The sequence below is a fragment of the Impatiens glandulifera genome, chromosome 1, assembly GCF_907164915.1.
Source record: "Impatiens glandulifera chromosome 1, dImpGla2.1, whole genome shotgun sequence".
Taxonomy (NCBI): Eukaryota; Viridiplantae; Streptophyta; class Magnoliopsida; order Ericales; family Balsaminaceae; genus Impatiens; species Impatiens glandulifera.
The window spans coordinates 78,245,164-78,266,637 of NC_061862.1; the positions used below are offsets into that span (position 1 = coordinate 78,245,164).

General features: G+C 32.1%; 2 protein-coding genes across 7 annotated transcripts; one reads left to right on the top strand and one right to left on the bottom strand.

Moving 5' to 3' along the window:
• The first annotated feature begins 1,155 nt into the window (after positions 1–1,155).
• On the top strand, positions 1,156–5,568 carry LOC124919008 (YTH domain-containing protein ECT4-like). 2 transcript variants are annotated; one of them, XM_047459103.1, is made up of 8 exons: positions 1,156–1,304; positions 1,876–1,978; positions 2,056–2,185; positions 2,527–2,594; positions 3,360–3,719; positions 4,086–4,538; positions 4,623–4,835; positions 5,111–5,568. In XM_047459103.1, exons 2-8 carry the CDS (start codon positions 1,928–1,930, stop codon positions 5,321–5,323), a joined length of 1,488 nt encoding a protein of 495 aa, XP_047315059.1. In that variant the 5' UTR covers positions 1,156–1,304; positions 1,876–1,927; the 3' UTR covers positions 5,324–5,568. The 2 variants fall into 2 exon arrangements, with proteins under 2 accessions (XP_047315059.1, XP_047315060.1); XM_047459104.1 differs by lacking the exon at positions 1,156–1,304 and having other exon boundaries at positions 1,726–1,978.
• Positions 5,569–5,839: 271 nt separating this feature from the next.
• On the bottom strand, positions 5,840–15,808 carry LOC124919009. Of its 5 annotated transcripts, none has more exons than XM_047459108.1 (18): positions 15,710–15,808; positions 14,586–15,077; positions 14,444–14,515; positions 14,038–14,281; positions 13,119–13,367; positions 12,587–12,802; positions 11,696–11,920; positions 11,030–11,167; positions 9,587–9,730; positions 8,800–9,003; positions 8,474–8,712; positions 8,185–8,388; positions 7,751–7,843; positions 7,568–7,675; positions 7,052–7,462; positions 6,436–6,519; positions 6,288–6,338; positions 5,840–6,046 (listed from the first exon to the last, which is right to left on the bottom strand). In XM_047459108.1, the coding sequence occupies exons 2-18, from the start codon at positions 15,048–15,050 to the stop codon at positions 6,029–6,031; spliced, it is 3,165 nt and encodes a 1,054-aa protein (XP_047315064.1). In that variant the 5' UTR covers positions 15,051–15,077; positions 15,710–15,808; the 3' UTR covers positions 5,840–6,028. The 5 variants fall into 5 exon arrangements, with proteins under 5 accessions (XP_047315064.1, XP_047315063.1, XP_047315065.1 ...); XM_047459107.1 differs by having other exon boundaries at positions 9,587–9,727; positions 11,030–11,170; XM_047459109.1 differs by having other exon boundaries at positions 8,474–8,706; positions 11,030–11,170.
• Between the last annotated feature and the right edge of the window lie 5,666 nt (positions 15,809–21,474).

Consider the following 21,474-nt stretch of genomic DNA (forward strand, 5'->3'; position numbering starts at 1 on the left):
CTTTGAACTTAATCATCTTATCATCCCACAATATTACACGTTCCCGACAACAAAAAAGTTGATCACAACTTTAATATCAAGAATCATTATCGACATATAAAAGTATATGTCGAGTGTAAAAGTTGAGAAAATAATTATCGATTGTAATATTTGATTTCGTCGGTTAAAGTCGATGCTAAATATAAAAGTCGAGAAAATAAATATCGACTATAAAATTTGATGTTGACCGTAAAAGTCGATACCAACGATAAATGTCGGAAAATAATTACATACGGTAAATGTCGAGAAAATAATTATCGACGGTAATAGTCGATAAAATAATTACCGATTGTAATTTTCGAGTGTAAAAGTCAATGCCAACGGTAAAGGTCGAGAAAATAGTTATCGACTGAAAAATTGATATCGATACTCGATTTGTCTCAAATTTCTCGTCATCAAATACATATCTATTGATCATCACAAAAAAAAACTTTGACTCAAATTATTTAATTTATTACATAACAAACTCTTATGTACCGCCCTTAAGAATAAAAAGTCTAAGACCAAAACAAAGAATTAAGAGACACAGTTAATATCATATATTACAATATTTCATTTATGTCATATTTATAATACTACTCGGAATATGAAATAAAAGGTATAATATTTGGAATATGAAACGAAAGGTCTTATTCTAAAAGTTTTAGATAATAACATTCATTTATTATTACATTTATAATAATTTCTTATTTATTTTCATATACAACTATAAATTATTTTATTATATTATTTTCTATCATTAACAAAAACAAACCAAATATAAAAAATTCTTCAAACCCATATTCTAGTTTGAAATTGAATAGTTTTATATTTTAACAATTAATTTATTTTTATCAAATTTTAATACAAACTAATTAGAGTGATTTGGTTTGATCAATTCAATTAGTGTCTATTCAATTTAAATCGATTCAAATTGAGGCGGTTGTGTCGGTTAATTTTGTTAATGAAATATTGTAACGTTAAAACAAATTAGAAGAATCTGTTTTGTTTTCGTATGTGAATCCAACGGCCCTTATCAGAGATCATAAAGTATCAAACTTTCTTGACCGTCCGATTTACAAATTAGGGATTTCTCCATTTTCACAACGCCTGCTCTTTATTATACCTTTCTCCCTTTCCCCTCTCACTCTTTCTCTCTTCCAGCCTCCTTCACCGATAAGGAAAACCGCTTGAATCACTGAAAAAAAGCGGTTTTCCGGGAACTAGGAAGAGGTTTAAAGGTGGGTTTGAGCCGGATCAAGATTCAAGACCGGTTTTATCCGAAGGTTTGTGTTTCCACTTTTACTTTCTTCTCGTAGTTCAGTTAGAGAAAGAAAGAAAGAAAGAAGAAAGATTGAATGAGTGAGTGAGTGAGCTATGATTAAGCTGTATTATCAAACTAGCTTACTAGAAAGTTGTTCCGTTTTTACATTTTCTTGAACCGATCTGTGTAGTATTGGAGAAGAATTCACTGATTTGCTACAAAACCCAACTTTAGCATTTGAATATGACAGATGGGTAGTTTCTCCTTTCTCTTTTCATGGATTTTTACTCGACTTTTGGTAGAAATGGAAGGAGAAAGCTCATAGAGATGTAATTGAAAGAATCTTTTTGTTTTTCCTAATTTGGCATCTGGGCATTGAATGATATTCCATTTGTGGCATACGACTTGAATGAAAAGGGAAGAATCTTGTTCTTTGAGGAGTTTAGAATCACTTTTGGATGGTTCTGATAGTGGAAAGATTTGCTGTTTTCATATATTTCATATTCAAAGCTCTATACACTTGAGAGATGCTTTCTGCAATTTTTTTTATCTTTCGGTTACTGAGAATAATCTCGTTGTCTTCTGCTTACTAGTTGGCATAGATATATATATAGAGAGAGAGACCTGTTTTTTGGAAGATTGATCATGGCTGGTGAGAAACGATCAGATTGTAGTAAAACTGCTAAACAAGATATGGTATGCAAACAATATTCTTTGTTAAATTTTTAGGGTGTATAATAATTGTAATTTTTTTAAGTTTTTACTGATCCTAGGTCACAAGAAAAAGTGGTAATCCATCAGGTGTTGTTACTTCTGGTGTCAAAGGTGGAATTCAGAAAGTGTCTGTTCAAGAACAGGGGGCTTGTTATCTTCCAACTAGCTATTGTGATTACTACTACCCAGGTTAGATATTTCTTTTGTAGATTAATTCCTCAAAAACAAGAAATCATTGAATTCGCTTACTACTACCCATGTTTTTAATGTTTTCGCTAAGAAAATTGAGCTTCAAAATGGCCTCATCTCATTCAAGAACCTCAACTTGGAGCTTTCATGTTGACTTGTATTACTATGGTTTGGATTCTTCAAGATGCTCACTTTTCAGACAAAAAAAAGAGCAAAAAAAAACCCCTTCATATAAGTGTTTGAAATCATTTAAAAAAAAGATATGTCTTAGCTAGATTTGGTTATCATTGTTAACTATGAGGTTTGTAGATGATCATATTTTATGATTCACATGTTTACAGGTTATAATGGGAATTTCACACAGTTTGATGACCAGGGGTATATAAGTGCTGGGGGTGGTCAATATGCTGTATGTTATCTTCCTTCTTTATCCGATTATTACCCGTTAATGCAATTTAGTAGCATTGGGCCAAACTGCTGTTTCTCTATGTAACAATACTAGGGTTGTATTAGTAAATAGCAAAGGGTAATATTGTAATTAGTAGAGGGGTGGTCATTATGCTGTATCTTCTCTATGTTATCTTCCTTCTTGATCTGATTATAAAGTTAAAGATTAATGAAATCTTTGTTTTCCTAAAGTAAAATAGTATTAAGGGTAATATTGTAATTAGTAGAGCTACGGATTTGGTCATTATGTTGTTGTATGTTATCTTCCTTATATATCTGATTATGAAGTTAAAGATTTTACTTCGATTTTCTTCTACATTTTCCTTTCCAATATTGTGTGGGCTCTATGTAACCGTAGGAGGGATATATTAGTAAATAGTATAAGGGTAATAGGGGAATTAGTATATGTTATCATCCTTCTTGATGTGTGGTTACGAAGTAATAGATTTTGCTTCACCTCTTACACATTTTCCTTTTGGTAACCGTGGGAGAGATGTATTCGTAAATAGTATAAGGGTAATATTGTAATTAGTAGAGGAAGAGGTGGTCATTATGCTGTTTGTTATCTTCCTTATTTATGCGATTATGAAGTTTAAAAATTTTGCGTTACCAATTTTTGTGCGGTTACATAGGGATATATTAGTAAATAGTTATTTCATACCAAATAGGGCTGTTTGTTTGATATTTATCTTAGTTGATAAAGTTTAGCCTTCTATTTCTTCTTCAGGGTTATCAGCCTGATGATAGCTCAATGCTATATTATATTCCGGCATATATTCCTTATACAGGGCCTTTTGTCGGTTTTGATGGCCAGCAACCGCCATATTATTGTCAGCATCCTGTTTCTTATGGATCATGGAATCCAACATATGCTACAGACTTTTCATATGGAACATCAGCTGGAAAGAATACTTCAGTGAAATCTAACGGTTACAACTCAGTTAAGTCGAGTAACACTACTATTGCTACCAAAATTTCGACCACACCATTTGAATCGAAATCACGACAGTCTTCTCAGTTCCCGTCTAGTTTCAACAAATCTATGCTCCATAGCCAACATCATCAACCGCTAAGGAATTGGAGCAAGGTGATAGTTAGTTTCTTTTTGTTTTGGAAACAAATTTTGAATAGTGATTCATGTGAGATTCTGTACAGGAAACAAAAAGGGTTTTCGTAAATTTATTGATAGTTTCTCATCATCGATTAGAAATCCATGTGAGATTCTTTAAAAGAAAAAAAGAAGGATTTTCAAATAAATTATTGACACATTCTCATCTAGAACCAGATGAAAAGCTGTTAATAAATTTCTGAATATGAGATCCATATGAAATTCTTACACGAAAAAAGGTTCAAGATTGACAGTTTCTCGTCTAGATTCAACCTCACAACCAAAAAGTGTCCCCAATGGTCCCATTATGAATATAATTTCTTAAGTTTGTGTTATGTTTTTTAGATTAGTTCCGGTTACCCATCAGCGGGGCAAGGGATCTTTGTACAAAACAGTTCAACGAATTACAGACCGAACCATAAAGTTTGGAATAGCAACAACAGATATAAGCCGAGAGATGTAAACGGACAGTTCGAATCCTCGGCGGAATTAACTCGTGGTCCTCGGGTTCAGATTAATAGCAATCCACCAAACATGACATTAGAGGATAGCACAATTGGGCTTTCGGGTTCTATCCAGAGAGACAAATATAACTTGCAAGATTTTGAGACTGATTACATCGATGCAAGATTCTACGTAATCAAGTCGTACAGTGAAGATGACGTTCATAAGTGTATCAAGTACGATGTTTGGTCGAGTACACCGAATGGAAATAAGAAGTTAGACACTGCTTTTGATGAATCTGAAGCTAAAATGAACAAAGCCCGGACCAAATGCCCCATCTTCCTCTTTTTCTCTGTAAGTTAGCAATGACCTGTCGGTCATAATTCTCGGGTAATGTTCAGTAGCTGATTATTTTTTTTTTTACTCGGATTTTTTTAGGTGAACGGGAGTGGACAATTTGTCGGTGTTGCTGAGATGACGGGACAAGTTGATTTTAATAAGAACATGGATTTCTGGCAGCTTGATAAATGGAACGGTTTCTTCCCCGTCAAGTGGCATATTGTTAAGGATGTTCCCAACGCTCAACTCAGGCATATCATCCTTGAAAACAACGAGAATAAGGATGTAACTTACAGTCGAGACACACAAGAGGTACTATTCTAAATCTAGGGCTCTATATATGATAATTTTATGAAATAAACTGTTTTTATAAGAGCTTGTTTGATGTGGGGTTATTTTAAGGTTATGAAATCAAAATCTTGTTTGATGAAAAAAGTGTTTTTTTTAATAAAAACCCAAGATAAACAAAGCTCTAAAAAGATGAAAAAATAGGTTATTTGAATTAATGATATCAGTAGTTTGCTATTTTAGTTAATTGTTTGAATAATTTGATGAAATAATGATTGATAAGTGGAATTTTGTGATAGATTGGACTTAAACAAGGTCTAGAAATGTTGAAGATATTTAAGAACTATGAAGCAAAGACATCGCTACTAGATGACGTGACATTCTATGAGAATCGACAAAAGTTGCAAAATGCCAAAGGAAAGAGTAGCAAGAATGTGGCTCCTGTTGTTGAACTTGTGAAAAACCTGTCTCTTAATCCTCAACCGCCAAAGGGCTCTGGTACACTTTTGTAAATCAAAATGAGAGCCCTTTATCAGTTCCAAAATTTTAGAGTAGCAGGGCAGAGGTTAGTTTTATGGATCGAAGTCTGTTATTTCTATCTCTATGTTTGGTTGTCACAAAAAGGAAAAAAAGAATAGTTTTGTATTAACTAGTTCTTATGATTTGTTTTGTTTGTTGGGTTTTCAGTTGATTTGATCAAACCATGTTTTGCTTCTGTTTTTCTTTATAAGATTTGCTGTTTGTTTTGTTGGCTTATGTAATAATCTCAGTCTTAATCAATCATTTAGATCAACACCCACAAAATTGTAACCCGGAATTGTCAAATTCTAAACCCTAATTTCCAAAGAGAATAAAATCAAACTTAGAAATTGTCAACCTAAGAAACTCTTTAGGACTAAGTTTAGGCTTTAGATACACCATGTTTTTAAAAAAGATCTCATTCAAATCCACACCATGTATTTTCATTGTATGCTAAATTAATAATCAAAATGAGGTCAAAATGTAAAAGTGATCAAAACCACTATAACTAGAAATAAAAATGTATCTTAAGATTAAATCAACATGTCTAAATTCAATCTTGGGTAATAATATTATAATTCACAACAAAATAGAGAACCAAAAGTCGCATATCCTTCCATTAAACATAAAATTTAACTTAAAAGTTCCTGAAATAACATTAAAACATTGCATATTTGCCGTCACTCATAAATATCCCATCACTTCTTGCGAGGAATCTGCGATAGAAAGAAGGTTAGTTGAATATAGCATTCTGTTTTCCAATGTAATCAAATTGGTTCAAGAAAAATTCAAATGTGTAAAGAATATACTAGTTTTCAAAAAGGCTAAACTGATATCAATGGCAAACCAAGTTCTGTTTATTAGTAAAGAACTTCTAATATAATACAAACCAGAACCTTTAATGAGTAAAAACTTATTTTCTCACATTGATTGGCCTTGTAAGTAACAAAAGTTTACCTTCTTTCTGGTACTTGTTCTCTGTGCAATCCCTCTCTTTCTTATAGTCCTCTGTTTTCATTTCAACAATGAATGTCATTTATTTAAATCAATGAACATATAAACAACACAAAACTTATATTTCACTAGACTAGGTTGGTAGTCTGACCTGTGATGACAACTCAAAAACCTCCTTGGAGGATTTGTCAGAATTGTCAGAATTGTCGGAATTGTTAGTAGTAACATCAACAACCTATGATGAATATATATATGCATTTAGAAATAGCCAATATATCTTCTTATTTTCCCTTTTGAAACAGGGTTTTTCACTTGAGGATCCTCCCACTCATTTTAATCAGTACTTTCAGTGAGGATATATAGCTTGTTCGATCTTGGGTTATTTGAAAATTTTCAAAATAATCCTTTATCTCGTCATCAATCAAACCATCAATAAATATATTATATATCAATCCCCCACTCTATTTATTTTATAAATTTTAATATTAAATAACAGACGTTATAATAATTTAACCCAAATAATCTACTTTTTTTTTCATCAAACAAGATTTTGTTTCCATAATCTATTTTTTTTTCCAAATAACACCCGAGATCAAACAAGCTTTTACTTGTTGAGCTACCCTCCAGGTTGGAAAGTACCAGGGCAGCACAACATCTCACAGAGTCATGATTCCCACTTTAATTACCACTTAAATCCAGTTTAAAACTAATCTAAAGAAACAAAAGCCTAGGTGAATACTATAATAACAGAGCATTTAGTTACTTACTTGTTCGACATGGGTGGGAGCGGGTTCGACATGGGCGAGAGCGGGGACAGGACTAGAAGGAAGAACAATTACATTCGGTACAGGTTCATCAGGTTCAACGAGAGCCTTCTTATTATGAATGTCAGACATCATTGAAACAAGCTTTGTCATTTGGTCTGTCATTTGGGTATAAGACTGTTCCATAGAAACCATCTTTTGCTTCATCTCCAGCACCTCTTTTTTGGCCTCAGAGACAAATTGTATGGCTTCATTTTCTTTAGACAGCATTGACGCAACATGCATTTGGGGAGTTTGCTGAACAGGTCCAAACATATTAGAGCGGTTAATTTTAACGACACTGGAGAATATGTCATCTGCAATTCCTCCATCATTGGATGCCCCACCCTGTTGTTGGGCTGCTTGAAGCGCTGACTGAAAACGATAAAAGAAAATGAAAAATGAAAACGGAATGATTTGCATAATGAAAAAATAAATAAAAAACAATCTCTAACAGTTTTGTTGAATCTTTTGTCATACAATCAATTTTGACGATTCCTCATTAACAGGCTGCCCATCTTTACGGGTGCGAGTGAATATGAAGAGATCTGCTTTTGATGGCGGTTCACGGTCGGGCATCTTTGCACGCTATTACATTAAACGAACAACTGTAAGAGATCAGGATCCATATTTTTAAAAAAGTAAAAAAAAAAAAAGAGTTACCTGCTCCTCTCTTATACGAGCAAAACTCTTCCTCCCTGTGGTGTGATGGATCCTTTGTTTGGAGCGACTAGCCTTAGCTTTAATACTCCGCTCCTGCCATTAAAGGTCAAAAACATATCAAATCCACCTTTTTTTCTAAAAAAAGTTGGGATCACGATCAAGCTACATCTTCATTTAACAAACCAAAACAAAAATCCAGCACAGCTACAAACTTGGCACAAGAACACTTCAAGATAAGAGGTCCGGGATCGCAAAGATAAAAGGCCTTCTTATGCACATGTATGCCTCAATGAAGAAAAGGGGGACTAGCAACAGATTTTATATTCTAATAAAATGTTTACCCTTTCTAAAAAAACCTATTTGGCGATTTCTCATTGGAATTTTGTTAAACAATTTTTTCTTAAAAAAAACTTGCAAATAAGTTAATAATATACCTTTGAAAGATCAGAGTTCCAAAATGAAACAAGGAATTTCCATTGTTCTGGAAAGACTCTATCATCACAGGCTGCCAACCTGTCCTCATCATTATCATGAGAAAGATAATGAGTAGACTTTAAATGAGCCTTCCAGTCTTTCCATTTCTTCCCAACTGACTTTGTTGTCCAATCTCTGAATTGTGGGTCAATATCAAATTTTGACTGTTGCAGGCACAAAATATAGGAACCATTAAGATGACTAGAGTCAATCAGTCCACAAACACCAAAGAGAAATAAGTGAATATACCTGAACAAGCTTCCACATTTTTGCCTTGTTATCCTCAGGTACAGTCCGCCAATCAACATAGGTCAACGGTGCTAGTTCCCCATTTCGTGCTAATGTGCCAAGAAAAGTAATCAGTTTCGGGGTTTCATCGCCAATGGGCTGCCCAAACTCATCGAAAGAAATAGTAATCTTAGTTGTACTGCTCCATAGGTCAAGACAATTAGTTGGTCCATTGCTGTTTCCCTTATCATTTTCTGTGACTAAACATATACTCATAAGACGCCAAAGCCAAAAAGGCTAAAAATGTAAATTTTAATAAAAGAGTAAAAAGTGAAAAGACAAAATACCTTCAGCAACCTCGTCTGGACCTGGTGATGGAATGGAAGATTGTGGCTGAGTGTTGTCTACGGTTAGCTGATGGGATGTCTCAGAAAAATTAACAAGAGGCATGCTGTTTTGGTTGTCATCCACTTGGTCTGGTTGGTGTCTGGACTCTTGTCTAGTGGTCCTTGCACCAGATGTTATCATTGTAGGTGATGGGGATGCATTTCCTTCACAAATAAAGAGAACTAGCATAAGTGCCGGCCTTCCCAATTACTTTTTTTCGCGAAAAAGAAGTCACCAACAAAAGAGCCATATCAAGAATCGAACTCATAACCCTTTGCACAAAATGTAAGAATCATAACACTGTAACAAATGCCCAATCAATAAACAAAGTACAATTAAAATATAATGATTTATTTTTTTAGGAGAAAGTGGGACTGGGCCGCCCGAGGACTTCTCGGGCTTACTCTAGGGCCAGCCCTGACTAGTATGACTACCAGTGTGCCACTTAAGTCAAGTATATCCAGACGATCTATGAAGTAACCTTTTATCAGAATTTCTGCCTAATATAACTTCTAGACACATCTTCGCTACAATCATGCATGATGAAAAACAGCAATGACATAACTTGGATTTGATTGTATACTAGAACTCGAGTAGTTAAGAACTATACACATCGATAATTACTCATATGATTTCACAAACTTGGTGCTAATAAAAAACATGTTATGACTAACAATATACAGCTGATGGACAAAATCATGAGTGCACACCATATAAACAGAAAGCATAAACTACCATTTTACATACCAATAACAGCACTTGGTCTGCAAGACTGCACTTGATCCTCTTGCTGGGGATGATTGTTAGTCACGAGGCTTGCTGGTAGTCTAGCTTTTTTGTGTTTGGGGGTCCTTTTCATGGATTCAGCTGGCGGTGCTAATGAAAAATCTTCTTACAAATGAATAATAGTTGGAGTCAAACACTAGAAACGCATTGAAAGAAATAGCAAAAGTGATGCACTAATGTGAGAGCATATAGAAAGACAATAAAGAAACACAAAATAGTTTTTTCACGCTTACAAACTATTTAACAATTACTTTCTCCTACTAATGAGGGGAACTACGACTGACACAACCTAGATACATGTCTACTTCATTATGATCCATTGTTAGGTTCATTCTTAGACCAATTAGCATTCAAGAGGTGGCATCTGTGACACTTAGCTTCATCATCAAAGTCACTATTGTGAGAATATAGATTATAGGCGCATTAGATAATGTAACTGAAACATCATTGCCTAAAGGCTGTATTTGATAACACAGTTTGTCACTTAATAATTAAGTGCTCACTTGAATTAAGTTCATTTGATAAATGTAATTTAAAATCACTTGACTATTTAGATTAAACACAAATTAAGCTAAAAAATCTGACTTATAAGCTATGAATCTTTAACCCCCAGAATCATAATCTATAAGTTATAATGTGATTAAGGGTTTTGGCCCTGACCCTCTTCTCCTTAGGAGACATCCACATCTACCACTTTGGTGTTTCTCCCTCTTAATATTTAATTGTCTTTATGTGAATACGGTAAATTATCATTAAACAGACAAGAAGACCATTTAATTAATTTCAACCTAGTTGGAGTTGTATACAAAAAGGAGATCTCAAATCAATTGAAACATAAGAGATCAACATGTGCACTTATCCTATCTTCTTGAAAAAAAAGAAACTACAACATAGTATACATCAAAACAAAAACAAAAACAAAAAGAGTCTATTTTCATTAAGAGTAAAATAGATTTGAAGTACTTAAGTAGTTTCCCAACATTAATTCACATTTTATCAAATCAAAGTGATATTTTTATTTGGTTTATTCAACATTTATTTTGCAGACACATAATCATCCAGCATTTAAAATTTGGTATTGAACATTTTTTTTATGGGAAAACAGTTTAACACCATTTCATTAAGAAGCCCAAAAAGTGGGAGGGTTTAAAATTTGGTAATGAACATTATTCACACTTAATTTTTATTGTAACGTTTGAACACAACTTGCGTTTTTTTAAATGCTAAGTTGACCTTTTTCAGGAATTCTCTCTGCTCAGAAACAAAATGTTCTTGGAAATTCTTGACAAAAAACAATTATTATATGGCTGAATGGACAAATCATGATGCACCCATATAAGCAGAATAAACAAGAGTTGTATTCACAACTCTTCTATTTGTAGTTATCTACCATATTATACATACCAATAATAGCACTTGGTCTGCTAGACCGGATTTGATCCTCTTGCTGGGCATTGTTGTTAGTCACGGGGACTTCTGGTAGGCTAGGCTTGCGTTTGGGGTTCCTTTTCATGGATTCAGCTGTCGGTGCTAATGCAAAATCTCCTTTACAAGGGAAGAAAAATGAATATAATTGGAGTCATAATTTAGCAACTCATTGAAAGAAAAAGCAAAAGTGATGCACTAGACCTACAGGCCCGTGACCAATGTGAGAGTTTATAGAGTATAAGCACTGTAAGAAAAGTAACTTGGCCAACACAACCCAAATTTTCACACTTATAAACTATTTAACAATTACTTTCTCCTACTACTTAGGGGCACTACGATCACCCAACCTAGATACACATCTACTTCATTATGATCCATCATTAGGTTCAGTCTTGGACTCAATTCGCATTCAAGAGATGACATATTCAACAACTAATCATAATAAGTAAGAATTGTGCTTCATATAATACAATTAGACATCAGATTCCTTTTTTATTTGCTACTGAACTTAGTATAGTCTGAATAAAGGATATGCAATCTAGCTAGATTCCACTAGTCTCATTAGTAGAAAAAGACACAACCCATAACTAAATGAAATATATATATGAGTAGAGAGAACAAGAACCACTTCCGGTAACTAACCATTTCTGTCTCTGCCAGTGTCTGTTGGTAACTGGTAAGGCTGTGGCTGGCTAAAGTTGGCATGACTCTGATAACTACAGTGCTCTGGCTGCTGGTGGTGAATATGGGTAGCTGAGGCCTGATGGGGTTGCCTTTGGTGTAGGGCTGCATGATCAAACTGGTGACAATTGGTCATTGGACCCCATGGGCTTTGAGGCACATATTTGTTGTACCTTGTCATGGGATCTGCAAGAGACAAAGAGTAGTTATCGTTCACCAAACGCATAGCAGATGCTCATTAGTCATCAAACACCAATCTGTATTAGCATAATAGGACATTGGTTGATGGATTTCCACATTGCAAGTTATCGCAAATCATCAACTAGGCATCAGAACTGTCAATCTATTGTAGCCATAAGAGGACAATTTATTTGATGCATTCCCACAATGCAAATCATCATAAATCATCAAGCAAAATTACACACAGCTCTTGATTTATCTATATTACTGTAAATGACAGTGACCTTGAAAGGGACACAACCAAAAGTCATGCTTGACATGAACTTTGGTTAAGTCAGTCTACAATAGCAGAGCCAATCTAATTCATATAGTAATTGTAACATATCAACTACATTATCAACTGTGACTGAATATATAAAAAAATCCCCATTAAACATAAAAAGGCTTAGAATTTCCAGTAAGACTTATTCTTCATCAATTATCTTTTTCAAAATGCACTTGTAGCATCGAAAATGGTGAGATAGATAAAACCTTAATTCATAAGATATATTCCAACCACCAAACATATAATAATTTTAGATATTTTTTGGCAGATTTCTATGTCCCTAAACATCTATAAAATCAAGGAAATTGTTCAATTCACAGACTAATTGAGTGGTCAAAATGTTATACCTCCATTAGCAGCAGCAATTTCAGTATATGGCAGGGAACTATGAGGTTGATCTGGATACATATAATCTTGGTGTGTTTGATATGGCGCCTTGCTGCTTGATGGAAGTGGATGATAATGCTGTTGAGATTCTCCTCTTATCTGATTCCTCTGAAAGCAGGTTGAGCAGTCAACAACGGGGTGCAACGGATAACTCTGTCCATGTGATTGTCTTGCCACTGAATGAGGCAGATGCAAGTGGTATTCATTATGAAGAAAAAAATGATATAAACAAACAGATAACTAGTAAACTTTCTTCAAAGAATGTTTTCTAAAATAATAGCCCTAAAACAAACACAGCCTTAGGAAGTCAACCCACGGCATTTGCCAGCCATTTACAATTTTTTAGTTTCAGCAAGGAGAAAGTTGGAATTCATACAAACGCCAAATTTGAAGGCAAAACCAGAGGTTCAATTCCATGAAAAAAAAATGATACTCATTTATTGAGGCTCAATTCCACGTAATTTAGTTAAAGGGTCATAAAAGAGAACTAACATCCAGGAACAGAATCTGGGTGTGCCTGTGGATGAGGCATCTGACAAAAACTTCGATTGGGCTGAAAATAATTCATATGAGAATGAATTGACTGGATATGGCTCATGGACTGACGAAGCTCGCCTTCATTATGCTCCATCAGATTGTGTTGCAGATGTCTGGGATTGTCAACAGGAGGTTCTTCTGGTATCCTATTTCCATGTATGATGAAACTAGCAGCAGGAATTGCAGGAGATACATGTGGAAATCCTTCACGAAAGGAAAAATTGTCAATTTATAATGGAATGAAAAAAAACTGTTGTCTTCATAGCATGATCACAACACAATAACTAATAGTTTAAAGGGATAAAGCTGTTAGAATGAAAATAAGTAGGAAAGAAACAAGCATTCTTGTAAATAGAATAGGTAGCGTAACCGTAAGTAGGATATTAGTGGGCATATAAATAGCTTTGAGCCATCTCGTAACAAATATAAAAAAAAGTCTCCAGCTACTTGGAGCTTGTTTTGACAAGTCACAAGACATAATTGGATGCAAGATAAGTTCATTAAGGTCAATCAATGGATTAAGGCCAAGTTACTTTCGTAAGGGTTTCTATAGTTCTGCAGTATCACTTGCAGCTAAAAAGAACATAAAAATGAAAAACACTGGACCAGAACAGTGTTCATATATATCCTGCTTGCATAGGAATGCAATATTACAATCTCCTTTCCTGTTGCATGACCGTTCATAAGCATTGACTACTAGCAGAGAAGTAATAAGCCCCTTGACTTCACTTTATAGCTCATAAACCATAATCAAAGTGTTAACATGCTTAAAATATTAAAAAGAGTCCATTCAAGAATGCGTAAAATTAGTAGCATCATAAGATTACATTTGAATAATAAAAAAAAAACAGAAAAGAGTTAAGAAAACTCGCACCATTGATGTCATCTCCTGATTCCTTATCCAAGCCAGCTTCCGCCCAAAGCTTTAAAAATTTATTCATCACCCGCTTCCCCAGCTCCATTATGAAACTTCCTGTCTTGTTATACTTGAAGCAGTTGTTCCAGATATGCTCAGCATCACAGAGAACATCCTTTGCATTCATGTACTTAACACCAGTTTCGAGATTGTGGAGTATTGTGCCAAAATCCATTGGTGTATCAATGATGTCATAGTAATCCTTCACAATTGCATTTGGGAGATAATGGATTTTAACAAAATAGGCAAAATAAGTGAATACATGAAATGGGAAAACCTAAGACAAGTGTGAACATGTATCACGTGACATATAAAAAATATTGATTTCAAAATGTTTGCAATGGGAAAGGCAAACCAAACTCACGGGTACTTCAGAGCCATCCACAGGGATGTTGAAGGGTAAAGCAGCATCCAATTCCATAACCGTTCGAATGACCTGTCAAAGCATAGAATGGTTCAATAAGTATCATCAACATATCACACTTTCAATCATATCTATGAAATACCTCCAAAGCAGCTTTTAACTCTTGATCCTTGTATACAGAAACCTTATGAGACAGTTTGGGTTGTCTTTGTGTTGACTTCTCTGCAACAACTACTTCATTATTATTAGTCCTCATACTTGAGGAGGGTACGACTCTTGCTGAATTTTTCACTAAGCTTTTGGACTTCTTCGAGGACTTGACCAAACCAGACGGTGGATCAGCACACGAACTTAAATTGTCACCTACTCTTGCATTAGCCAATACTACTCTTCCAAAATCAGCTAGTGGGTTGTTTACAATGTTGTCCTTTTGAGGTGGTGCTTCATCCTCCATTCTAGAGTTGATATTAGCACCACCTGAAGGTTCCATATCCGAGTTTGCTCCATTATAAAACCTAGCAATATCATGAACCACCTGTTTTGCTTTTCCAGTCCCTGTTGGGGATGCCCTTGGTTTCTTCTTCCCTTTCCCTTGCTTCCGCTTCATTTTGTTACTTCTTTCTGCCTTTGCAACCTGTTGTTTGAGTAATGTTAACGATATAAACATAGTTACACCTTACCTACCATACAACAAACTAAGCAAAACAGAAAAAAACTATAGAAAATTGAGTTAGCACTTCTCCTTTGCTCCTCCTATTATAACATCTCCTCCCAACCATTCAGACCCAGAAATTAATTTAACAAAAATCAATAAGGAAAGAAAAGATCCCACATGTATTAATCAGCTATCACAGAAACTCATTCAAATGAAATCTTTTCAAGATATAGATATCATTAGCAGACGTCAGAGACACAGATTTCATAACCAAAATCACATTTTCCCTCAAAAAAATAAGCAAACAAGGAAGAAATATGAAATCAAGCGAATCAGAACAATCTGGAGAAGAGAGAAGCTTATCAAAGTTGCATGCAACTAGAATTCCACCTAAAAACAAACCCTAACCCAGATCAACCATCCTTGATTACAGTCGAAAAGTATAAACGGCAGAAGATACAGAAATCGATTAAGCTAGTCGAAACCAACAATGAAGCAATGTATAAGTAATCTGATTCTTCACCTCAGATCATAGAAGCATACAAAACAGTAAATCAACCACAGATAAGAGAAAGAAAACGCGAACAGAGATAGAGAAAAAGAGGTTTTACAGTAGCGGCAGATAGGGTTTTTACACAAGAACTGCCGACGAAGACGATTTTTTTTTTTTTGCGGCCTTTCCCTCACTCTCCCTAATAAGCGACGAAAATGAGGTTAAGGCTAGTTTGATTAAGCAAATGAGAAGGAAAAAAACACAAATAAATTTAAAACTACAAAAAAAAGTTGTATAATGATCAACAATAAAGATAAGATAAACATCAATTTTAAAAGATTTATTATTAAAATGGTGTTCACACTTAGTAAAAAGAAGTCATATAAACTTTTTACCTACCCTAATCACGTGACTCTCACGTGAAAGCGTGTAAAATAGTTGTAAAGTACGAATTGACGAGGTTCGTAAAGAAATTGGGCCTAAGCCTATTAGGGTTACGTCAAATCAAAAAACTTGATTCGAACTTTTTGTTTTTTTGTTGGGCCTTAGATAGACGATCATTTTCCAATTCAGCGATTAGGGCGTGTCCTCGTTTTTCGTTGATACCAAAACCATCCTTGATCTCGAAAGTTCCACCTGGATAGGTAAATGCTCTCCTTAGATGTTGATTTCCTCTGTCATTTTGTGTTTGATTTATGACTAATAATTTCTTATATGTAGTTAATTATGTCATTTTTAAACAAGATTTGAGCTTCGTAAATGTATTAACACTAGTTCAAGAAAGACTGCCTTCTTTTGGCTACCAATTAGAGCATGTCTTTGTTTTTCGTTGATACCAAACCATCATTGCTGTCGAAAGTTCCACCTCGATAGGTAAATGCTCTCTTTAGATATTGATTTCCTCTATCATTTTGCGTTTAATTTCTAACTAATGATTTCTTACATGTCGCTAATCGTGTCATTTTTTAAACAAGATTTGAGCTCCGTAAAACTATTATGACTAGTTCAAGAGAGTGCCTTCTTTTGGCTACCAATTAGGAAGCTTTAATTCATTCAACTTAAAATTATCTATTTTAAGTAGAGCACTATGTCACGTATATTTTATTATGTAAAATTTGTAAAGAAGACTAGAGCTCTAAGAGAGATGCATACAAAATTCACAATGAGATTGATTACAACACTTTCATTGATTGATTTCTCGCAAGTTTTGTCCTTGAAAATAGGCTTTTTGACACTAACCAAGATAGTCAGAGTGTCCCCGTAGAAGACAGTGTCATGTTGAGCTCAATCACCCCTTTAATGGATCGTGAGTGATGGCTTCTTTTAGCTGTATGTTTATGGCGACATTTTAACTTGTCTATAGTTTTTTAAGTTTTAAAATGTTTGTGATTTCTTTTATTTTTGGTCATTTGGATTGTAACTTGAACTTGTTTTGTTTATTTTTTCACCTTATATCTGTCATTTACAAATATATGAATTAATGAAAATAGTTTCTATAGTTAACAAAAGTTGCCTAGTCAAATGTGAAAATAACTCTAAATGGCTTACTCTATGTGTCTTGTTGTGGACAAATATCATGTAATTTCTAAATGTGAGTTTGCTTTGCTTGTGAATTTTAACAAATTCAAAATAAAATTTGTTTGGTTGTGCTTAGACTTGCACTTTATTTGAGCTTTTGTATCTCTAAGAAAATTAAAACAAAATCTGCATTTATTTGAATTAAAATCACAACTAGGCTTGAAGTTGCATATTAGCATCCAAAGCTAGCCCTGAGAATTGAGGGTTACCCTAGAGTTGGTGCCTTAGCCATGCTCCTAAATGTTCATCAATGAAGATAAGAAAATATTTAAGTAAAACAATTGTAAATTTATTATAGCATGGAATAGATCAAAACATTTGTTATCATTAATGGTTGTACTACATGAATAATAGTTATCAAAATGAAACTTAAAAATCACTAGTTTTACCTTTTAACAAATAAAGAAATAAATTTTAACTAGGTATTAGCTTGAACTTTCATTTTCTTTGTGCTAATACAACATGTATTTTATATTGAATCAAAATTACAAACAAGCTTAAAAATGTAATTAAATAACAATGAGAAATAAATGAAAGATAAAGCTTCTTTCCCAACCGCTCTAGAAGTAGGAAGTCTTACTTTCGTTTTTCTTTCTTAGTCTTGAAGTGATTGATTCCTTTGTTCAATGAAAGCTTTTAACCCTCTTATTCTCTTATTCCCATTCTACGACAATTGAAAGAAGAGTTTCAGTCTCAGGTATTGAAGTTGTCTGAATACTTGTAACATAACCTCAGAGAAAAGCTACAATATTTTCCTTCTGAAGAAGCGAGTGGTCCATAGGAAAGATGAATATAAAGATTTTTTTTTAGAAATTCTTCCATTTATATCGTACAAATATTTATTTAGATTAAATAATATTTTAAAATATACTTTAATTATATTTTTTAATATATTTTTTTTATTGTTATTTTAACTCAATTACCTCAAATTCAAAAAAAAGTGTCAAACAACTATTACACATTAAAATTAATGATAATAAATAAAAACGGTGCCAAATAAAGCTAGTTTTGCAATTAGTTTTAGCAACTAGAACAGTTGTTGCAAAATTTTAGTAAATTGCAATTTCATATTCAATTTGCATAGAAAAATAAATAAGTATTTTTTATTTTAAAGACTAAATGCCTTGGATTTGATTTTTAATAAAAATAATCTGTAAATTAAAGTGGTGGATCATAAGTATAATAGTTTTGTTAGTTTAAAAAAAATATCAAACTAATTATATTATTAATGTCATTGTTATAAATATTTTTGAACTCTTAATATTTTTAAACATTTATATAGTTTGAAAAAAAAAATACATTGTAAAGTTAATGATAGCACAAATTACAATGTTGTAAATGTATCTATTTTCTAAGGCAAAATTATTCTTATTTTGAGACATTTAAAAAAAATACAAGAAAAGGGGCTTTGTCATATTTTTTTCCAACTATTTTGAATAGGTAGTTGCAAATAACATAGCTAATTGTTCCGACACTTTAATTATTAAGTTTTTTTTACATGTATTTATTTACATTAACCCACAAAAATTTACATAATATAAAATATTCAATTTGTTATTGTATTATGTCAACCACACTAATTTGCAACTAAAAATTTATTTTATAATTGTGAAATTGATTTGAAATAGTATATAATTTAGCTTAAATGTCAATAGCTTAGACAAAAATACCTCTTTTTATTTTTTTTCTTAAAAAATGAACTTTTTAACTTTGAAACACTATATTGCAAAAAGTTTTACTAAGTGAATTAAAAAAGATTTAGCTAAAATATATATCTACACTTAAGGTTTAATATTTTTTCATTTGATGTCAACACTAAGCCTAGTTTCTAATTCCAATATATATATATATATAATTATAATGATGCTTAATTTTTAAAGTGTTCGAATTGCCGGGTCGAAAGTTGTGGTTAATTTGGATATATATGTGAGAGTAAATGAATACTTGTGTCGAATTGTGGGTTGACCCGCTCATAAACTTAAAACGGTTAAAAATAAAATTAAAAATACTATTTATATGTTTCGAACTTGCAACATAACAAAACAAGTACAACATTTTAATCAACTAGACTAACAACACTTTATATTTAAGATTCAACACAAAATTTGATAAACGCGAAATATTTTAACAATAAAAGTTCAAATTTTTAACTAACTAATATATATATATATATATATATATATATATATATATATATATAATGATGCTTAATTTTTAAAGTGTCTGAATTGTCGGGTCGAGAGCTGTGGTTAATTTGAATATATATATGTGAGAGTAAATAGATACTTGAGTCGGATTGTGGGTTGACCCGTCCATAAACTTATAACGGTTAAAAATAAATTTAAAAAAGTTATTTGTCAACTTTTAGCCAAGTGTGATTGAGATGTGGTTTGCCGAGGGATAATAAGCCGATATAATTTAAAACTGGTTAAACAAATATGAATCAAATATTTTATTTACCAAAGTGTGAAGGTCACAATGCTAATTATTAAAAAATATGAATCAAATATTTGATTGACAAAGTGAAAGTATAAAGTCACGAGATGAGAGATTCATTAAAAAAAAAATATGTGATGAAATATGTAAGAAAATAATTTGTTTTATCGAAGTGAATTAAATGTGGAATGAGAGCGTTCTATTTTTTATTTTAATATATTATTCGTGATTTATTAAGAATTTTAAACATTGAATACATATTATTTTAATTTTTAATTTTTTTTTGTTTTATTCTTATCCGTGTGTATCGCGCACGGAAATTTTCTTAGTTTATTTAATAATTGCAATTTTTTTTAATAATATATGTAACTCTTTTTTCAAGAAAATAATATTTATAGTTATAATAAGGATGCAATATCAATGACAAGTATCAATGACAATATTGTTTATTGTTTTTATGAATAAAATATGCAACTTTTTTTCCAAAAAAAAATATTTGTAGTTGTAATAAGGATGCAATATCAATGATAATAATATTATTATTGTTTTTCAACTCTCACTAGTTTTTTTAATTGATGAAGCTACAATAGTTGATTTTATAAATAATATTTTTTCCAATTTAGCTACCCTAAAATGGGTTACTATTTTTTTATACAACACTATTTTGCAATTAATTAGTGAACATATTAGATGCAAATAGAGTTGCAATGAATGTAACATGCCCATTTGAAAATAATACTTAAAAAATGACTTTGGATAAAAAATATGTAAGAAATTATAAATTAATTATAGCTTGATCTCAATGGAATATCTAATTTGATCTTAATTTTTTTTAGTTTTATCCAAAATTTTTTTTTCATAAAACTATAAGTTATTTTAGATTTTATAAAGATAAATTAGACACGGAGCTAAAAATAGGAAAGAACGAATATTTTTAAATATAAATTTAATAAACGTAGCCTCATAAAATATTTTTATTATTTTAATTAAATAATTTGATAGTTAAAACGTATTAGTGTACCGAATTGAATTTTGAAAAATCCTAAAAATCGAAAGATCAAACAATTGTTTATTTTGTGAGAATGAAAAAAAATAAACATTACAAATTAAAAAAAAATATATGAATTTTACTTAAAATCTTGTCATTGTCAATGTAATGAAAGGATAATAATATAAAATGGAGTTAAAGGCTCGCTCCATTGGATAGTATTTTATATATATATCACAATTATCTTATACTCATGTTTTTTATTATTATGGTTGCAAGTCAATTTGTATATTAATAAAAAAAAACAGAGTTATTACTAGTGTATTTATCAACCACAATTAAAACATAAATCGTGTTCATAATAAAATCATCTATAATATGTACGTATTAATGAATACCATAGTGAAAAATCTATGTATCAACACGATAATTAAAACCTTAAAAATCAATTTATTTTTAATGGTTAAGGTATTAACGACGGTTTGTACTACTGTTGTTATAAGGTTTTTTAATTTAAAAACTGAAAATATAGCCTCGAATTTCTATAACGACGGTTTAATATTACCGTCGTTATAACTTTTTTGTTTTTAAATGAAATAAATATACGTTTTGACACTGTCTTTAAATATTTATGTATCTACCACTATGTGTTAATACCTTCACTTATTGTTTTTTACATGTAAAGATATTAACAACAATTTAATATTATTGTTATGTAGATTGCAAATATCGTTGCTAAAGATTTACTTACAAATAATATTTACGTTACTCTTAATCGACTTCTTCTCCACTCATGTAGTTTGTGTTAAATATTCTTGTCTTGAAATAAATTACAGAAATATATATAAAATGATGTACAAATAAATGAAATAAATAAAATA

Coding starts and splice junctions, on each gene's coding strand:
- LOC124919009 (XM_047459105.1), bottom strand. CDS start 15,050: ATGAAGCGGAAGCAAGGGAAAGGGAAGAAGAAACCAAGGGCATCCCCA. Junction 14,282..14,443: donor TGGATGGCTCTGAAGTACCC/GTGAGTTTGGTT, acceptor GCAATTGTGAAG/GATTACTATGACATCATTGA. Junction 7,463..7,567: donor AGGAATCGTCAAAATTGATT/GTATGACAAAAG, acceptor TATCGTTTTCAG/TCAGCGCTTCAAGCAGCCCA.
- LOC124919008 (XM_047459103.1), top strand. CDS start 1,928: ATGGCTGGTGAGAAACGATCAGATTGTAGTAAAACTGCTAAACAAGAT. Junction 1,979..2,055: donor AAACTGCTAAACAAGATATG/GTATGCAAACAA, acceptor TACTGATCCTAG/GTCACAAGAAAAAGTGGTAA. Junction 2,186..2,526: donor TTGTGATTACTACTACCCAG/GTTAGATATTTC, acceptor ACATGTTTACAG/GTTATAATGGGAATTTCACA.